The sequence below is a fragment of the Manis pentadactyla genome, chromosome 14 (assembly GCF_030020395.1).
Source record: "Manis pentadactyla isolate mManPen7 chromosome 14, mManPen7.hap1, whole genome shotgun sequence".
Classification (NCBI taxonomy): Eukaryota; Metazoa; Chordata; class Mammalia; order Pholidota; family Manidae; genus Manis; species Manis pentadactyla.
In genome coordinates, this window is record NC_080032.1 from 2554835 (window position 1) to 2575606 (window position 20772).

Sequence of the window (20772 nt, forward strand, 5' to 3'; positions counted from 1 at the left end):
TGAACCTTTGGTAACCATGAATCTAAAGCCTGCAATGGAAATAAGTACAGACCTATCGATAATCACCCTAAATTCTAAATGGACTGAACACACCAATCAAAAGACACAGAGTCACTGACTGGATTAAAAAAACAAGACCCATCTATATGCTGCCTACAAAAGACTCACTTTAAACCCAAAGACATACACAGATTAAAAGTGCAGGGATGGAAAAAGATACTTCATGCAACTAATAGTGAGAAAAAAGCAGGAGTTGCAGTACTTGTATCAGACAAAATAGACTTCAAAACAAAGTCACAAGAGACAAAGAAGGACATTACATAAAATGATTAAGGGGTCAATCCAACAAGAAGATATAACCATTATAAATATCTATGCACCTAACACAGGAGCACCTACATATGTGAAACAAATACTAACAGAATTAAAAGGGTAAATAGAATGTAATACATTCATTCTAGGAGATTTCAACACTCCACTCACTCCAAAGGACAGATCAACCAGACAGAAAATAAGTAAGGAGACAGAGGCACTGAACAACACATTAGAACAGATGGACCTAACAGACATCTACAGAACCCTACACCCAAAAGCAACAGAATACACATTCATCTCAAGTGCACAAGGAACATTTTCAAGAACAGACCATATGCCAGGTCACAAAAAGAGCTTCTGTACATTCAAAAAGACTGAAATTGTACCAACCAGTTTCTCAGACCACAAAGGTATGAAACTAGAAATAAATTACACAAAGAAAATGAAAAATCCCACAAACACATAGAGGCTTCACAACATGCTCCTAAATAACCAATGGATCAATGACCAGATAAAAACAGAGATCAAGCAATATATGGAGACAAATGACAACAATAACACAAAGCCCCAATTTCTGTGGGACGGAGCAAAAGCAGTCTTAAGAGGAAAGTATATAGCAATCCAGGCATATTTAAAGATGGAGGAATGATCGCAAATGAATAGTCTGAAGTCACAATTATCGAAGTTGGAAAAAGAAGAAGAAATGAGGCCTAAAGTCAGCAGAAGGAGGGACATAATAAAGATCAGTGAAGAAATAAATAAAATTGGGAAGAATAAAACAATAGAAAAAAATCAAAGAGACCAAGAGATAGTTCTCTGAGAAAATAAACAAAATCAATAAGCCTCTAGCCAGACTTATTAAGAGAAAAACAGAATCAACACACATCAACAGAATCAGAAAAGAGAAAGGAAAAATCATGATGGACCCTACAGAAATACAAATAATTATGAGAGAATACTATGAAAACCTATATGCTAACAAGCTGGAAAACCTAGAAGAAATGGACAACTTCCTAGAAAAATACAACCTTCTAAGACTGACCAAGGAAGAAACAGAAAATCTAAACAGACCAATTACCAGCAATGAAATTGAAGCAGTAACCAAAAAACTACCCAAAAGCAAAACCCCCAGGCCAGAAGGAATTACCGCAGAATTTTATCAGACATACAGAGAAGACATAATACCCATTCTCCTTAGAGTTTTCCAAAAAATAGAAGACGAGGGAATACTCCAAAACTCATTCTATGAAGCCAGCATCACCCTAATGCCAAAACCAGGCAAAGACCCCACCAAAAAAGAAAATTGCAGACCAATAACCCTGATGAACATAAATGCAAAAATACTCGACAAAATATTAGCAAACTGAATTCAAAAATACATCAAGAGGATCATAAACCGTGACCAAGTGGGATTCACCTCAGGGATGCAAGGATGGTACAACATTAGAAAATCCACCATCATCCACCACATCAACAAAAAGGACAAAAACCACATGATCATCTCCATAGATGCTGAAAAGCATTTGACAAAATTTTACATCCATTCATGATAAAAACTCAACAAAATGGGTATAGAGGGCAAGTACCTCAACATAATAAAGGCCATATATGATAAACCCACAGCCAACATCATACTGAACAGCGAGAAGCTGAAAGCTTTTCCTCTAAGACCGGGAAAAAGACAGAGATGCCCACTCTCCCCACTGTTATTCAACATAATATTGGAGGTCCTAGCCACGGCAATTAGACAAAACAAAGAAATACAAGGAGTCCAGATTGGTAAAGAAGAAGTCAAACTCTTACTATCTGCAGATGACATGATATTGTACATAAAAAACCCTAAAGATTCCACTACAAAACTACTAGAACTAATATCGGAATGAAGCAAAGTTGCAGGATACAAAATTAATACACAGAAATCTGTGGCTTTCCTATACACTAACAATGAACTAATAGAAAGAGAAATCAGGAAAACAGTTCCATTCACAATTGCATCAAAAATAATAAAATACCTAGGAATAACCCTAAACAAGAAAGTGAAAAACCTATACCCTGAAAACTACAAGACACTCTTAAGAGAAATTAAAGAGGACACTAACAAATGGAAACTCACCCCATGCTCTTGGCTAGGAAGAATTAATATCATCAAAATGGCCATGCTGCCCAAAGCAAGCTACGGATTCAATGCAATCCCTATCAAATTACCAACAGCATTCTTCAATGAACTGGAACAAATAGTTCAAAAATTCATATGGAACCATCAAAGACCCCAAATAGCCAAAGCAATCCTGAGAAGGAAGAATAAAGTGGGGGGGGATCTCGCTCCCCAACTTCAAGCCCTACTACAAAGCCACAGTAATCAAGACAATTTGGTACTGGCACAAGAGCAGAGCCACAGATCAGTGGAACAGAATAGAGACTGCAGACATTATCCCAAGCATATATGGTCAATTAATATATGATAAAGGAGCCATGGACATACAGTGGGGAAATGACAGCCTCTTCAATGGTTGGTGTTGGCAAAACTGGACAGCTACATGTAAGAGAATGAAACTGGATCACTGTCTAGCCCCATACACAAAAGTAAATTCAAAATGGATCAAAGACCTGAATGTAAATCATGAAACCATAAAACTCTTAGGAAAAAACACAGGCAAAAATCTCTTGGACATAAACATGAGCGATTTCTTCATGAACCTGTCTCCCCAGGCAAGGGAAACAAAAGCAAAAATGAACAAGTGGGACTATATCAAACTAAAAAGCATATGTACAGAAAAGGACACCATCAGTAGTACAAAAAGTCATCTTACACTATGGGAGAATATATTCATAAATGACATATCCGATAAGGGGTTGACACCCAAAATATATAAAGAGCTCACATGCCTTAACAACCAAAAAGCAAATAACCCAATTAAAAAATGGGCAGATGATCTGAAAAGACAGTTCTCCAAAGAAGACAATCAGGTGGCCAACAGGCACATGAAAAGATGCTCCACATTGCTAATCATCAGAGAAATGCAAATTAAAACCACAATGAGATATCACCTCACACCAGTTAGGATGGCTAAAATCCAAAAGACAAACAACAAATACTGGCAAGGATGTGGAGAAAGAGAACCCTCCTACACTGCTAGTGGGAGTGTAAATTAAATTCGTTCAACCATTGTGGAAAGCAGTATGGAGGTTCCTCAAAAAACTCAAAATAGAAATACCATTTGACCCAGGAATTCCACTCCTAAGAATTTACCCAAAGAATACAGGATCCCTGATTCAAAAAGACAGATGCACCCCTATGTTTATTGCAGCATTATTTACAATAGCCAAGAAATGGAAGCAACCTAAGTGTCCACCAGCACATGAATGGATAAAGAAGATGTGGTACATATATGCAATGGAATATTATTCAGCCATAAGAAAAAAACAAATCCTACCATTTGCTACAACATGGATGGAGCTGGAGGGTATAATGCTCAGTGAAACAAGCCAGATGGAGAATGACAAGTATCAAACGATTTCCCTCATTTGTGGAGTATAACAACAAAGCAAAAACTGAAGGAACAAAACAGCAGCAGACTCACAGAATCCAAGTATGGACTAACAGTTACCAAAGGGAAAGGGACTGGGGAGGATGGGTGGGAAGGGAGGGATAAGGGGATTAAGGGGCATTATAATTAACACACATAATAAAAGAGAGGCATAGGGAAGGAAGTATAGCACAGAGAAGACAAGTAGTGACTGTATAGCATCTTACTATGCTAATGGACAGGGACTGTAATGGGGTATGTGCTGGGGAATTGGTAATAGGGGGAATGTAGTAACCACAATGTTGCTCGTGTGAAACCTGAGCCTAGGATTGTATATCAATGATACACTAATAAAAAAAACTTACCTATATGCTTCCTCCAAGAGACTCATTTCAGGTCTTTAGACATATATATGTACACTGAAAGTGAAGGGACAGAAAAAGATATTTCATGAAAATAAAAGGGGGAAAATGCAGAAGCAGTATTTACATCAGACACAATAGTGTTCAGAGCAATAAAGTAACAAGAGACAAGGAAGGACATTATATAAAGTGTTCATTAATGATGAATGGTTTAAGATGTGATACATTTACACAATGGAATATTATTTAGCCATAAAAAAGAAATCCTGCCATTTGTGACAATATGGACGGACCTAGAGGGTATTATGCCAAGTGAAATACACCAGAGAGAGAAAGACAAATACTATGTAATTTCACTTATCATATAAAAAAAACCAAAATGAAACAAAATTAACAAAAATGAAATTCACTCCTGGACATGGAGAAAAGACTGGTGGTTACCATGGGGGAGGGTTTGGGTTTGGGGATGAAACAGTTTAGGGAAAGAAGAGGTACCAAAGCTCAGTCATAATATACAGTACTACAGTAATGAAAGTACAGCATAGACAATATAGTCAATAGTTTTATCGTTCTATGTTGATACAAAGTAATGATGTCAGTTGAGGTGAACATTTAATAACATAAATAAGTGCTGAATCACTGCTGTATTCTGGAAACCAATATTGCATGTCAATTATTCTTCAGTAAAATGTGATAAATAATAAAATAAAACTTCCAGCTTGAAAAAAAGAATAGCCAAAAAATGCCTCAAATTATTAGCAAGACATGAATCTAAAAGCTCAAGACATCCATCCCGCAAAACCCAAGAAGGATGACCCCAGAGGGCCATACTGAGATACCAGACCCCTCAAGCATGCTGACCTGAGCCAGAGGTTTAAGAACCCAGGGTCGGCAGGAGGAGGAGCTTAGGACAACGGCGGTGCTGGCCACTCGGGGAGAAATCGCCACCGTGAGCGGAAACCTAGGGAGAGAGGGCGCTGTCTGTCATCTGCACTGGCCCCAGTCAGTTGTTCTGTCACACTGACAGGGCGGGAGGTGGTTCCCAGTTTGGGGTTCACCTCAATGCCACAGATTCTTACTATCCTTAAAAATACTTAGATTCTTCTGAATAATTTTTTGTTCGAATGCTGACTGGCCTTACCCAAGCTCCCAGAAAATTTAAAGAGCTGTTTCTAAATAATTTCCATCTTTACTCTCGTTTTGCTGCGGAGAGGGTCGGTACAGTGCGCTTTGTCTCTGCGCTCTTCCAGCGGTGAGCGTTTGTTACTTCGCTATTCATTCCAACCTGCAGACTGAAGCACAAGCCTTCACCCTCTGTCCTACTTCGGGTAAGTAGGGAAGGGCCACCGAGGCCTGAGTTGGGCTCACAAGTTCCGTCGCCTGGGACACCGGGAGAGACCTCCCGCTGTACGACCGTGCTCTTTAGAAGCTGCCCCCAAATCTTTCTTGGCCTTCGGGAAGGTCTCAGAACACGGCCTCACTCCGTGCAGTGCTCTGCGCCTCCCCGATATCCTGGGGTGCTAGGGCGTGGTTCCCAGGCTGTGCAGATCCACGCGGACCCTGCATCCAGGTGACCCGGCCGTGCAAGTTGCCGAGGCACCTGCCCACACGGAGCTCAGTGAGCGCCCCTTTCCGTCCCCGGTCCTCGCCGGCTCTCTGCCGCTGCTCACCGTTCTGGACGCCGCCCTCACCTCCACTCGTCCGACCTGTTCGAGAACTCCCTCTCCTCGGGCGTCAGGAACCCTCCTGCCCAGACGGAGGCTCCGCCGAGCGCGCGGGGAGCGGCCCTCCAGACGCAGCCGCCCGACGACGCCGAGACTCCCCGGGCCGCAGCTCCCGGCTTTTCCCAAAGGCTCTCCTGGCGACTCGCCCCGTCTCCCCCTGGGACACGGACCCCCTGCACCTGCGGCCTGCAAGCACTTCCGGCCTCAGCAACCCTCCCCCGCCGCATCCGCACGGCCGGCGTCCTCCCCGCTCGGAAGAGCGAGCTGGACAGGGGGCTGCAGGGCCCCTACTCACCCGGGGACGAACGGCGGGCGGGGACGGTGGCTCCGCGTCCTCGGCCGGACGCAGACGGAGGCTTTACGCATCGGCGTGGTCGTCCACCCGAGGACACTACCCGGGATCCTGTGCGCAGGCCGGGATTCCAGGACCCAGAATCCTCGGCGGGCGGTTCCAGACGTCAGTACCCAGAATCCTCGGCGGGCGGCTCCAGGTCATCAGCACCCAGCCAGAATCCTCAGGCCCTGTTCAGCTGTCCAGCACCAGAATCCTTGAAGCGGCGCACCCTGCAAGTTTTCAGTACCCAGAAGCCTTAGCGCGGTGCAACCTCCAGGATTTCAACAGTCAGAATCCTCAGCGGCGCTCCCCGAGGACGCCTGTACCCAGAATCCTTGGCGCATCTCCACCTCCCGGGACTGCACCTCCCAGAACCCTCCAAGCTGCAGAGGTTCCTCTTACGTCAGCATGAAGTGGGGCCTCCTTGGATGCTGAAGCTGCACGGCCTCTACCCCAGTTGCCGGATGGGCGTTCTGGGAGCTGTGGGAGCATCGCTGCACAGCCGTGCTGCAACTCGCATCCAGGGTCCCAGGTTTGAGTCTCTAAGTAACATTCCACATCAGTCTTTTCCTTCCAGCCATCTTCTAAAACTACCATTTCAGTAACTCTACAAATTAAGTTGTCACACATAGGATTAGAAAAGAGGGCATTCAGGAAATCCTAAAACCAACCTGTAATGTTTGCCTATTTGCCATTATAAGGAGTTATTTTTGTAGAGCAACAGTTGCAATTTATTTTTATTTCGGTCAAGTGAGTTTGAACGTTGGGGGAGAAAAATAAAAAAGGACCTAGGCGATTTTCTTAACACTCCATTCGCCGCTGGACAGTTCCTATGGTCTACAGTCTATGAACAAAGTCTCCACCTTTGACCCCCTCAGTAGGGTGCTTGCTTTTTCTAAATAATCGTGGATAATACAAAACTAGTCCCCTTTCATATAATGGGAACATTCTTAAGCTCTTAGGGATTTAGCCTTATGAGGGAGGCACTATTATAAACCCATGTTGAAAGTGAGCAATGGAAGCACAAAGAGGTTAGGTAATTTGCCCAAAGTCACACAGCTGGGAAGGGAATATATATTGACATCTTAACTCCACAGGAGAACATCAGCCTTTGTGTCCTGCCTCATGCCTACTAATATCATGCAAGCATACAAAGCAGTTTTCAGTATTTTTTAAAAGGCTCTGATGAGTAAGTGCAGAAGTCTGAAATCCAGAAGATAAAGGGAAATGTTTCCTCTAGCTCTATATCAAACTACAATGTCCTAATATTCTATAAAAATTATAATGTTATCAAATGTAATTATAAGGACAGAACATTAACTTGAATAGTTCTGAAAATGTTTAAAGTAATACTTCAACCAAGCATTCCATGTCCCAGTCCATTTCTATTGCTCCTTCATGAGACAGTGAACCACTTTATTCTCACCAGAACCAGAGAGTAATCTTTCTTCTTGGCTATAAAAAAATGAGAATAAAATAAAATAGCTATAAAATATATTTAGAAACAGTAGGAACAAGCCCTCTGCCCCCTATTTTTATGCCAACTTCCATATCTGAAATTGCACCATGCAATCAGGAGCTTAAGGGCACATCACACACACACTGTTGATCTGTGCTCTCTACACATATTTAAACGTACACAATCACTTGACTGAATTTCTGGGCTTCTACTTCTAAAGAAGTAACGTCTGTGAAGGTCAGTGTCAACAGCAATGACCGAATGGTCCTGAAAATATTCAGAATTGCCAAGAGCTAATATCTTAAACATAGATAAAAGGTGGCAGTCTGAGAGCCAGGCCATAGGGCAGTTACTGTATTGCAGGAAGTGTAGGCCAAGCAAAGGAAAAGAAAAGGTTACAATCCTGGGCTGCTGCAAAGTCTCCCCTGAGCCAGATGGGAATTGAGTGCCCTAAACACTGAGGAGGGAACCATTCCCAGGTCTGACACACTGGCATTTTTTATCTAATGGGACCACTGCTGCCGCACTGCAGAAGTTCCAGGGCTGCAGAGGACCCAGGGCATCAGGCCCCTGCAGGTTCTATGAAACCTGCCTAGGCCTGGTGGTCCCTGAGCATCCAGTGTGAAAATCAACCCCAGCTTGACTCACCCAGGAACAGGACCCAGTACAGGAAGCAAATCTGGCAGGAAGAGTTGGGAGTGAGCAAACCGGAGCTGAGCCAAACACGTGCCCTCACTGGCACATGACCTCAGAATGTTGGCTGCTTAGTGGTAATTGGCCACTTGAACAATTGTGTTGGGGAAGCGTTGTGTATTTTCCTTGGTCCTTGTCCCCACTGCAACAAAGAATTGAAGGGCAGAGACACAGTAGTGAAGCAAAGTATTTAAAGTTACTTAATGAGAGATAAAGTGCTGCAGGCAACTGTAAGGTAAACGAAACCAGACCAGGCAAGCGGCAACAAAGGAGCCAAAAAATTATTTATTAGTGCGATCCCGGGCAAGCTTCACTGGTCCACACACAGGGCCAGGGAAGTCGCGCCCAGTAGGAGGGGCAACAGGCTTACCAAGGGAGCTGGGAGAGCCCTGAGGGTATCGTGGACAGAACTAATTGGCTGGTGTGGGTGTCGTGATCACCGATGATTGGTCATGCTGGGTTGCTGGGGAGAGGGTACTGCGATGCGTGCTCTAGGCGGGACCTGCAGCTAGGGACCTTCTGTGCAATCATTTGAGTGACATTCGCCGTTCTCTTCCTTACTTGGCTTGAGTCGGGTTCCTCCAGTGAGACCCATGAGGGAGTAGTGGGAGTAGTGAGGATTACAGTGTGAGGCCCCATCCAGCGAGGCTGGAGGGACTGGGGCTGGAGTTCCCGGAGGAGGACCTCATCGCCTGGCTGGAGGGCAGCGGTTGCCTGTGGCACAGACGGGGTGTTTACCTGAGGTAGGGTAAGGTCTGTGTGTTCCTGCAGGAGGTGTCTGAGGAGTGAGAGATAAGGCAGGTAGGAGACTAATGGAGGGGCGTTGGTAGGAAGGGAGTTGTTAAGAAAGGCCTACCATACATCAACTCAAATGGACTAAGGCCAGCCGGTCCCTGAGAGGCTGCCCATATCCGGGTAAGGGCTATGGGTAGTAGAGACAGCCAGGAGGTCTTCATCTCTAAGGAGAGTTTGGTTAGTTGGTCCTTTAAGAGACCATTTGCCCGTTCTACCTTACCCGAGGACTGGGGGTGGTAGGGAATATGTAACTTCCAGGTGATATTGAGAGTCTCAGCCACTAGTTGGGTGACCTTGGAGATGAATGGTGGACCGTTGTCTGATTGGATGGAGGCTGGGAGGCCGAACCGGGGAATGATATGTTCCAACAGCCACTACAGATGCTGTTTCCCAGCACGTGGGGAAGGCCTCGATCCACCCTGAAAAAGTATCAACCATTACTAACAGGTATCGGTACTTTTTGTGGGACGGCATGTGAGTGAAATCCGTCTGCCAATCCTGTCTCGGAAGGCGTCCCCGCAGTTGATGGGCTGCTGTCCGGAGTGGGAGGGCTCCTTGGGAAGACACACGAGCACATGGGCTGCAGGCCGTGTGTACTTGGTTGATGGTTTCCCAGAGACCCTGTGATGAGAAGATTGGGGAGAGAAACCTGTACATGGCCTCCGGGCCAATATGTAGAGACTGGTGGATTGAGGCCACGATCTCTTGGGCCTGTTGTTTGGGGAGGATTAATCTGTTGTGTAGGGAGATCCATCCTTGTTGTCCAGGTATGGCCCCTTGGTTGAGGAGTTGTTGTCCCTCGTTACCTGAGTACCTGGGAGCTAGAGAAGTGAAAAGAAACAGGATGGGGGTGGAGTCATGGGCTGAGGTAAGTTGCTGAGCTGTGGCATCGGCCAGGGCATTTCCCTGGGTGACAGGGTCTGTGTCCGTCTGATGGCCTTGACAGTGGACAATGGCCACCTCCTTGGGTTCCTGTAAGGCCTGGAGTAGGCCACCGGAGTTCCCCGAGTGGTTAAGAATCCCTTTTCCCTCCAGATCGCTGCGTGACTGTGGGTGATAAGGAAGGCATCCTGTAGATAGTGACCCTAAGGCCTGCGGCCAATTGCAGAGCCCAGATGAGAGCCACCAATTGTGCCTTTTGAGAGGAGGTACCCAGCGGCAGTGAGGCTGCTTCTACTACTGCGGATGAAGAGACTACTGCATAGGCGGCCCGGCGACACCCATCTCGTCCCTTAGCCGAACTGCAATCCACGAAGAGGGTAAGGTCGGGGTTGAGTAAGGGCTCGTCTAAGAGACCCATGCGTGGGAGGCACAGGCCTCTACCAGTTCCACACAGAAGTGGTCAGGGAGGACAGAGGAACTGACAGAGGGAAGGAGAGTGGCTGGATTTAGTGGTGGTGAAGGCTGAAGAGATAGTTGTGGGTATTATATTTACAGGAGATGGAATTCCTGTTTCTTGAGGGGCTTAGTAAGGCTAATGATTTATAGCCCAGGAGGTCCTGGAGGCCATGAGGAGAATAGGCTCTGATGGATTGGTGGAAGAACGGGCAAATGGTCTCTTAAAGGACCAACTAACCTTCCACCCCCAGGAAGGTTAGTTTTAAGGCCTCCTTGAATAGGCATGTCGCCGCCACCAGTGCTCAGAGACAAGGTTGCCATGCCTGGGCAGTGGAGTCTAACTGTTTGGATAGGAAGGCAACTGGTCGGTATGAGGGCCCCACTGGCTGGACTAGGACTCCAGTTGCCACTCCAGCTTCTTCTTTAGTGAACAGGGTGAAAGGCTTGTGAGGATTGGGAAGCATGAGTGGGGCGGAGGCGAGGATGGCACTCCTCAAATCCTCGAAAGCATGAGCTACCCTTGAGAGGGAAATGAGGGGCCCGGTGGGGGTCTCTTTGATTGCATCATATAGTGGCTTAGCAAGTATAGCAAAGTTGGGGACCCGATGTCTGAAGAAGCCCACCAGTCCAAGGAACAAGATCTCAGCACCTGAGGTGGGGACTGGAGTTCCCTGGTGGGGGTGGTGTGGTCCACTGTGAGGGCCTTGGAGGTGGGGTGGGGGTTAGCAACACCCCTAGGTAGGTGACTTGTCGGGTGGAGAGTTGAGCTTTGGAGGGGGAGACCCTAAATCCCCGTTGTGCCAGGAAGTTAAGGAGGGAGGCCGTGTCCTGGAGGGAGACTTTTTTTGAGGGGCTGCACAGGAGGAGGTCATCTACATACTGGAGGAGGGTGCTGCACCCAGAGTCATAGAGGGATAAGTTGCCGGCCAACACCTGGCCAAAAAGGTGGGGCTATTGCAGAATCCTTGGGGCAGAACCATCCAGGTTAACTGTTGGGTTCTGTGGGTGTCCGGATCCTCCCAAGTAAAGGAAAAAAGTAGCTGGGAATCGGGATGTAGGGGAACCACTGTGAAATGAGTGGCAGTGGGGGGTATCTGGGATAAAAGAGTATATGGGTTAGGGACCACTGGATGTACTGGCACTACGGCAGAGGTGATTATCCGTAGATCTTGCACCAGTCGATAAGCACCAGACGGTTTTCTGACTGGGAGGATAGGAGTATTGCAAGGGGAACTGGTGGGAACCAGGAGACCCTGGGCGAGAAGCCGACTGACAATGGGCTGAAGACCCTGGCAGTGGGTGTGTGAAATAGGAAACTGAGGCCAAGAAGGGAAGCAGGGGTCCTTGAGACAAATGAGGACCAGGGAGTGGTGGCTGGCCACTACTGGAGTGGAAGTGTCCCAGACCACTGGGTCTACCTTCTCAGGGGAAATGGGGAAGTCAGACAAGGGTTCAGGGGAGGAGACAGCCTGGGCAAGGGCGAGGACAAGAGTTGGAGGGGCTTGGTGTGAGGAGAGACAGATAGATGCCCCAAGCTTATATAGGAGGTCCCTTCCCAGTAAGGGGGCTGGACATGCTGGAATGACTAGAAATGAATGAGTGAAGGGGCGACCTTCAAAGAGGCAGGACACCGGGCCTGTTTGTAGAGGTTTAGAGGGGGTCCCAGGGACTCCCACAACGGAGACCTGGGAAGGATGTAAAGGCCCGTGAAAGGAGGATAAAACAGAATAGGTAGCTCCCGTGTCCACCAAAAGGGAGATGGACTTACCTACTACCCGTAGTGTAGCCCTGGGCTCAGCGAGGGTGATCAGGGTGCCGGAGTCCAGGCGGCTTCAGTCCAGGAGACCCAGGAGTTCTGAGGAGGGGCCCATCGGGGGAGCCGGCCCCCACAGAACTCTGTCGCTGGAGGATGGCTCGTCCCAAGGGGGCACTCCGACTTCCAGTGACCCTTCTGTCTGCAGACAGGGCAGGGCTGAGTCGGTGGCCTGGGGCTGGGGCATTGTTTTGCCCAGTGGCCATCCTGGCCACACTTGAAGCAGGCTCCCAGAGGCATGCTGGTCTCGGATTGTTTCCTGAGATGGGGGCCCTGTGACCCCTGTTGTGCTGGCTACAGGGCAGCAACCAGGGCTTGGGTTTGAAGGGCCACCTTCTGTTTTAGCCTCTGGGCCCAAATGGCCTTGGCTTCCTCCTCTCGGGCATTATAAACCTTAAAGGCCATATTTATCTCAGAGTGGAGTCTGGGGGCCCTCTTCCGCCTTTTTTAGTTTACGCCGGATGCCTGGGGTGGACTGGGTGGTAAAGTGGGTAGGTAGGACCATGGACCCTGATGGTGAGGAAGGATCTAAACGAGTGGGGGGGTAAGAGCCTTTGTTAAGCGATTAAGGAAAGAGGCTGGGTTTTCTTTGGGCTCTTGAGTGACCTCCCTCAGTTTCTCATTGTTAACAATTTTTTTAGCTGCCTTTTCCATACCTGCAATAAGACAGTGGACCGTCTGGTCCCCCCTAGTCCTACCTGTGGCATTATCCTGATAGTTCCATTGTGGGTCTTCAGCGGGCACTGCCTTGGCCCCGACCGGTAGAGATTGTTCAGAGTTATGTACCTGGTCAGTGTAGTCTCGAGCTGCTGAGGTGACACGATCACACTCCTCAGGGGTGAGAGTGGAGGTTAGAATCATGTGGAGGTCGTGCCATGTGAGTTCATATGCTTGAGTGAGGTACCAAAACTCCTTGGTATAGGCAGTTGGATTGGCAGAGTATGAGCCCAGAGGTTTTTCTATTGAGACAGGTCCCCCAGGGAGAAGGGGACATGTACTTGATCTAATCCCTTAGCACCAGCCACCTCCCGAAGGGGGGCCAATAATTGGGCCCAGGATCTAGTGACCGGAGGGCTGGCCCAGTTAGGAGGTGGCTTTGGGATATAAGATGGCGGTGGGGCAGGGGTAGGAGGCGATGTAGGAGAAGGACAAGATGGTGGCGACGAGGGAAGAAGGGGGTATAACTTGTGGGTGGCAGGAGTAAGGCCAGAAATAGAGGAGTTAGATGTGACGTCAGTAGGACTGGAGGTGGGTGGTTGTGTCCCTGTGGCGGGAACAGAGGCAGGTGGGGGAAGTGAATTGACTGAACTTGGCGGGACTGAAGTAGAAGAGAAAGGAGGAATTAAAGATGGCAGTTTGGGGGGGCAGCCAGATAGGGGAGGGATGAGATGGGAGATGACACAGGGGTAGGTACAAAAGAGGCCTGAACGGAAGAGGCTTGGGCACCGGAGGCCGAATAGGGAGGGGGTTTAGAGGGGCAGACGGTTGAGGAGAAGGAGATGGGAGAGAAGGAGGAGGAGTAGGGGCTGGAGGGGGGACGCCAAGATCTTCTGGGGGATCTGCAGAGGAAGATTCCAGCGCAGTGAGAGGTTGGTTGCCCCTACTGGGGTATTTGACCAGGAGGACCTGGGCCGAGGTCTGGGTGGGAGCACCATGCCCAAAAGGCCTGGACATAGGGAACCTCGGACCATTTCCCAGTCTGGTGACAATAGTTGCTTAGATCAGTGAAGAGGCCATAATCAAAAGTTCCCTTGGGGGGCCAGCGAGACTGGTTATCCAGAGGATGGTGGGGCCAGGCCCAGTTACCAAGGAAGATCAGCTTCCATTTACGGATGTCCTCGGATAAGCCCAGAGTAGTAAGATAGGAAGTAAGACACCTCAGTGGGGTCTGGGCCTCAGGGTTTGAGAGCTGGCTTCCCATGACTATCTCCTCCATCCCCGGGTCCCTAAATGAGCAGGTCTAGCATCCTGGATCTACTCCAGTTTGGGTCGGGAAAAACAGGTTCGGTGATCTGGAGATAGGGGTGTCTCCACTATTCTGGAGCCAAATAGGCACAGGCCGGAGGGGCATCCAGACGCGTCCACGATTTTGGACGGGGCGCCCTGTGGAAAATAGGAGGAGGGAGCAGGGAAGATGAGGGACCCAGCAAGTTGTCTGAGGCCCTGGGATCAGGTCCTGTTCCAGAGAGAGGTCCCAGGTCAGGAGAGGAGGGGGAGCCCTCTGCAGCCCCACACTGTCCTCCCAGAATTCAACACCAAGTGTAAGGTAACCAAAACCAGACCAGGCAAGCAGCAACAAAAGAGCCACAAAAATATTTATTAGTGCAATCTCAGGCGAGGTTCACCGGTCCACGTATCCACATCCAGGGGCCAGGGAAGTCGTGCCCCTTTTATCAAGGGATCTGGGAGAGCCCTGAGGGTATTGTGAACAGAACTAATTGGCTGGTGTGGGTGTCGTGATCACCGATGACTGTTTATGCTGGGTTGCTGGGGAGAGAGTACTGCGATGCGTGCTGTAGGCGGGACCTGCGGCTAGGGACCTAGGGACCTTCCTTTGAATCATGCAACATTTGCTGTTCTCTTCCTTACTTGGCTTGAGTCAGGTTCCTCCAGTGAGACCCGTCCCTCCCTCTGGTACCTCCGGCCTTACAGCAACCTCAGTGAAGAGAGGAGCCCTGAAAACTTGGAGAAAATTCAAGTTTTGCACACAGAAATTATAGGCGACCTCAGACAGGAGTGCCCCGAAATGTTGGGCGTTCCCCCTTTTAAGGATTCTTTATGAATGTGACCAAGGGCTGGGGGTGCAGACTTGTTAAGTGGTCTTTGAATACTTAGAATTAACATAAGGAACTTCCTGCTCTGATTTGTCCAGTGTCTTGGCCCTCAAATAGATCAAACAAGGCTGCCTGCCCAGCCCCCAAGGTGGGCTGAGTTACTGTCTGTTCACTAAAGAGTAAGTTAAGAATCTTACTTCTTAACTTCCTGGGTATTAAAATACAATCTTTAAGATGGAATCCTTCCTGCCTTTTACTATGTTTATGGCTGGGACTGCATGCTAAATTAATTGCCTAGGTTACAAACTACTTGACTAGGGCCTGAAGGAGAAGAAAAACAGCATATAGGTAAAGTTAAAAAATAAGCTGGGCCTGCATGATTGACATAATAAAGACATGTGCTATGCTGAGGTATCCTACTTTCTCTGGGGAATATTCAAACATTCCAGACCAAGTTGCTCCTGGCTTTCTGAGCTTTAATGGATTAACTCTGGGGATTTTAGTGGACTTTCCTGGCCTTTTTCTCTTTCTATTCCACTCATATCTGTTTTCCTACCTAACGAGTGTAGTATAAAAATGTTTTTAAAAAGCTCTCCTACATTAAGTCACAGAATTTCAGATTTTTATTAAACCCTTAGTTGCCTTTTCCATTACTTTAACAGACCTGGGAAACCATTCTCTCTTGACAAATAGGGAAAATGAGGTACAGACATTTGGAACCCACACACACTTCAGGAAATAGGCAGCGCTTTACTATCTGTTCCACAGCGAGTGGGTGAGGGTCTTATACCACCCCATCCCCCCTCAGCACACCGGTCCTTCCTTATGCTCCTCCCCTGGGGACATTCTGGAACCATCATGGACTAATGATCAGGTTTGCACCCCTGGAGGCAGGAAACACAGAGGAAGAGCAGTTTGGGGTATGGAGGTGAGGATGGAACAACAGATGGGAAAGTGTCTAGTTGGAAGTACCTGTGAAGTACAGAGGTGGACGTGAACAAAGGCAGCTGTGTATCTGGCCTGGAGTTATGAGATGAGCATGGGTGGCTGAAAAAACTGTACATATGAAGCTCCTAGAAGGACTCTCTTCCTTTCCCCACTTCATCACAGAACAAAGCCAGAATAAAAAGTGTATTTCATCTAATACAAGAAGCCACTGACCTCAAAACAAATGACAGAAAAACAAAAACTGCTCCAAATCTAATACAATAGTAGGACAGCACTGACTTTAACATGCATCAAAAAATTCAGAGATGTTACAAGATGGAAAATAAGATGCATGTCAGAAGAGATTAAACACAGAAGCCTTTTTACTGGTGGAAAATACTTAACCTGCAGTGAACACAGGGTAGACATTTGTTCATATAATTTTTTATTCTGATATTTCAAATTTATAGAAAAGTTGCATTAAAACAGGACAACGAATTCTTGAATACCTGTTACTCAGCTAACTTCACCAGCTGTTTTCACCTGGGCCAATTTATTAGACAAATTTTATCATCTCTCCCACTCTCACTTCTTTTTCCCCCATTTCAGACTCTGTTGCAGACTTGGTGCCCTCTTGTTCTCAAGACTTCTATGTGTATTTCCTAACCCCAAGGGCATGTACACAGGACAATGAATAACTTGGGAAATGAAGTCACACTACTATTGTCTAATCCACCATTGGCTTCCAAACTTTGTCCACCATCCCAGTAATGCCATATCTAGCCATCTTCCCTCCCCCTTCCCAGACCCAGTCCTGCCTCAAGTATTGTGTATATACAGTAGTCAGGCCCCTGGGTCCTGTCTCAGCTGCACACAGCCTCATGTTGCTTTGTATGTTCTGACATTGAATATATTGAACAGCACAGAGGCCAGCTCTTGTCTAGAATGCCACACAAAGAGACACTGTATGTGAAAGAAAAAAAAAGGCATAGATAAAAGAAAAAAGGGGATGCAAACTCAACCATAGTAAACCTGAGAGGAACCCCTCTGTTCTGGCCAGCAGGTGTTTAGTCTTGTAAGTACAGGGAGAGGAAATCCTGGGGGAAAATACCTCTAAAACCAAAATCAGCCAAAGGGAGAAATAAAATTTTAAATCTGTTTATTCCTTGCAAACTGCAATCCAAGGCTGTCTCCCTCTCCTACTTCAGCAGAAGCAGTCAAGGACACTCCTAACCTCAGAGGTTCAGGTAAGCCCTCCGTTGCCCAGGTAATTACCCATTGATATGGAGTTGAACTTTCCACCCCTGAGGATATGCAAATACACTAATGCCAGGTGAGATATTCTGGATATATTGCAGTTTTACCCACAGGCCACCCCTCCAGAAATCTTGCCATACAATCTCATTCCCCCTCTTCCACAATGGTCACTGGGTGAGAAAACAGGAGCATTGTGACCAGACTAATGACATAAAAATAGCAACAGCAATAAAATCATGACAATCCTCAAGCCAGATGATTCACCTAGGTTCAAAGTCTTACACACAGTAAGTCCATAGCCCGTCTGTTCCACAGGCAGGCAGTAGCCGAGGGCTCAGAGAATCATCATGCAGCAGCTGCAGCCAGGGGGGCGCATTCAGGCCACAAGGACTGTAGGAGAAAATAACCTTAAGTGTGATAAGATACAAGTTTTAATGACACCAGCATAGGCAAATCTTGTCCATCAGGTGGGATACATGCAACAGAGTGGTCTTGTGATAAAACAGTGGCAGGAATGGGATCTCGTCCTGGTCTAGTGTACCAGACTTTCACCCCCCTCCCTGTGGGAGTTACAGATGGGTCGATACATAGGGTATGAGAGGTACATGCACTGGCCATTAAGATAAAACAAAACTACCCATAAGATGCTCTTACCTCCTGGACATTTTGGGAACACTACTGTTTTTTGGGGGGCCACTCTATTGTTACTCCAGGAATACACAGGAGGCCAGCTTCCAGGCCTTTCCCCCAAGGTGCCAGAAGGGGCAGCCATTGCAGGTCCATGTGTCTAAATGTCCAGGGCCAGGTCCATTCAACAGTGTCTCCAGCCTTTAATGCAGTGGGGGCTGGCAGCAGGATGTTGCTCTGCTGGCCCTATCCTGGCTTCAATAGCTCTTCTTTGGTTTGGACATACAACTGTATAAGGCAGGCAGCAAGGTGTGTGAGCATGTCCACAGGGCTCAAAGCTCCTTTACATGGCTTGTCATTCAAACATCACAGCACTGTCCATAGGTGAAATGACCAGCCCCATAGACTATTAGTGTCTGACGTAAGGCCACATTTCAACAAACCATTGTACCTCTCTATAATGCCTGTCCCAGTAGGATTACATGGTACATGAAATTTCCAATTTATTCCTAATTGCTGCACCCATTCTTGTAACACACGTCCAGTAAAGTGGGTGCACTGATCACTCTCAAACACCTGCAGCCAGCCACAGGATGCAAAGAGATGCTCGAGGTTCCTCATGGTGGTTTGCTGATTTTCACGACATTCAGGAAAAGCGACCAATAGCGCAGTAGCTGAATCCACAAAAGTCTTGGCACACCAATATCCTTATGATATGGGCAGAGGCACAATATAGCCCATCTGACACCTGACAAGGGGTGTCGGCCCCCTTACTGTTGGCCCATGTTGCTGTGGGATGCGGTATAAGTCCCTCTAAGAGCACACAAAGCAGGCTTTATGATGCCCAGCCTCTCCAACTCCTCAGCTACCAAGGGCTGAAAAGCAAGTTCTTCTTGCATTCCACTGGTATATGTCACTGGCCCCAATAGCATTGGAGTTCTCCACTTAAGGAGCTAGTAGGGAGGGTGCTGCGCTTCTGTAAATATGCACCCCATTTGGCCAGTGTAGGTTTCTGTGCCATGCGACTCCATGGCCTTTTGGTCTAGTCTTGCACCCAGTCCACAATGAGATAGGTGGTCATTACCTTGGTTGGAGCTGTTCCAGCAATGGGCTCCATAGCCAGCAAAACCTGGTACACAGCAGCCAGTTGCTTCTCTATCAAGGTGTACCTGACCTCTGCTGCTTTCCATAGTTGTGAACAGAATCCAATAGTTTGGCATGTCCATTCAAGCCACTGCCAAAGGCCCTTCCATAACCATCTTCAGTTAGATGAACATCTAGCTCATAGGGCCTTGATGAGTCCATTACACTCAAGGCCTGTATGGCCTTCACTGCCCACTTGGCAGCAGTGAAAGCAGCTGCACACGTCTCCTCTTAGTCACACTTGATTGCCTTTCATACCAACCAGTACAAGGGCTTCAAAATTTATGCCAAGTGTGGGATAAACAGTCTCCAGTAGCCCAAAAGACCCAAAAACTTGTAATACTGCCACAGTGGTAGGGGTGGGGAAAGCCTGGACCTTGGGTATAACTGCTTCAAGAACAACTTTAGTTTTACCTGACCAGACAACCCCCAAGAATTTCAGACAAACCAGGTCCCTGAACCTTGGTGCTGCTCACAGTCCATGCTTTTTCCTGATATGTTGCAAGAGTCTAGGAACTGCCCCTTGTAAATCTGAAAGAGAATCAGATGTGAGCCTAATATCATCAATGTAGTGATACAACCACACTGTTTGTGGTTCCTTCTAGGTGGCCAAGTCCTAGGCTACAAGTCCATGACAGGCGGTGGGACTGTGGAGGTATCCCTGTGGAAGGACAGTGAATGTCCACTGTCCATGTGAAGGCAAACTGTTCCTGGCTTTCCTGTGCTATGTCAATAGAGAATAAAGCATTAGCAAGGTCCACTACATAATGATACATTCCCAGCTCATGGCTGAGGGTGTCCAGAATGTCTGCTATAGAGGTGACAGCAGCATGCAAAGGGGCCGTGACCTTATTCAACTCCCTGTAGTCTATAGTCATTCGCCAGGAGCCGTCTGACTTTCTCACTGGCCACACTGGGGAATTAAAGGGACTATGAGTGGGCTTTATGATGCCCACCCTCTCCAACTCCTGGAGAGTTTCTCCAATTTCCTTGTACACACCAGGCAATTTATACTGCTTAATATTTGTCACCTGCCAAGATACAGGCAGAGCTACAAGTGGGTGCTTAGCCTGTCCCCTCAGAGCTGCCTTTACCACACATATGCTCAGTCTGAACTTACCTGCAGTGGTCTGTAACCACAGGGCCCTGCAGGATATCTACCCCCAAAATATAGTCAGGGATCGGAGAAATGTGCACGGTATACTCCTTTGGGGGTAAATGCCCTATCCCCAATGGGATTTGGGCTTTCTTCACTCCAATTTCCTTACCCCCATAGCCATCTATCACAGCAGGGGTCCCAGGAAAATGCTCAGGGTTGGCATGAATCAAAGAACACTGAGCTCAGGTTCCCACCAGCACCAGGACAGGTTGTACATTCACAGGGGACCAATGAATTGCTAATTCTACATGTGGCCTCTGGTCCCCACCATGTCTCCCAAGGTGGAGGCTTTGACACACACCCCTAGTCTAACTGTGATGCCCAATCATCCTCCTGTGGGGTGAGGGCTCAGGCGAATCCTGAGTACTGTCTCCCAAGAAGTTTTTCAGGGACACAGGCCAGGCATGAGGCCTTACCTCCGGTTTCCGTGTCCTGGACCTCAGTGGCTGAAAGTGCCACTCTGATTTAATTGATGCCGCAGTTCTAACAAGATTCTATTGGGCTGCCCATCAAGATTTTATTTCA

General features: G+C 47.5%; 2 protein-coding genes across 14 annotated transcripts in view; one reads left to right on the forward strand and one right to left on the reverse strand.

The window, feature by feature from the left end:
- LOC130680784 (zinc finger protein 337-like) overlaps positions 1–7219 on the reverse strand; it is a 56755-nt gene extending 49536 nt beyond the window's left edge. The window contains exons 1-2 of one of the 6 annotated variants that reach the window (XR_008993815.1): positions 6224–7206; positions 5066–5165 (exon numbers count right to left, since the gene is read on the reverse strand). Coding sequence is in view for 5 of the 6 variants with exons in the window: in XM_057492165.1 (XP_057348148.1) it covers positions 5036–5165; positions 6224–6294 (201 nt within the window). In the remaining variant the exon portion in view is untranslated. Of the gene's footprint in view, positions 1–5035; positions 5166–6223 lie in introns of all 6 variants that reach the window. The other 5 variants (XM_057492165.1, XM_057492162.1, XM_057492163.1 and 2 more) reach the window with 5 other exon arrangements.
- The window catches only part of LOC118918796 (zinc finger protein 337-like), a 124973-nt gene that overhangs the window by 68026 nt on the left and 36175 nt on the right, over positions 1–20772 (forward strand). The window lies entirely within an intron of this gene.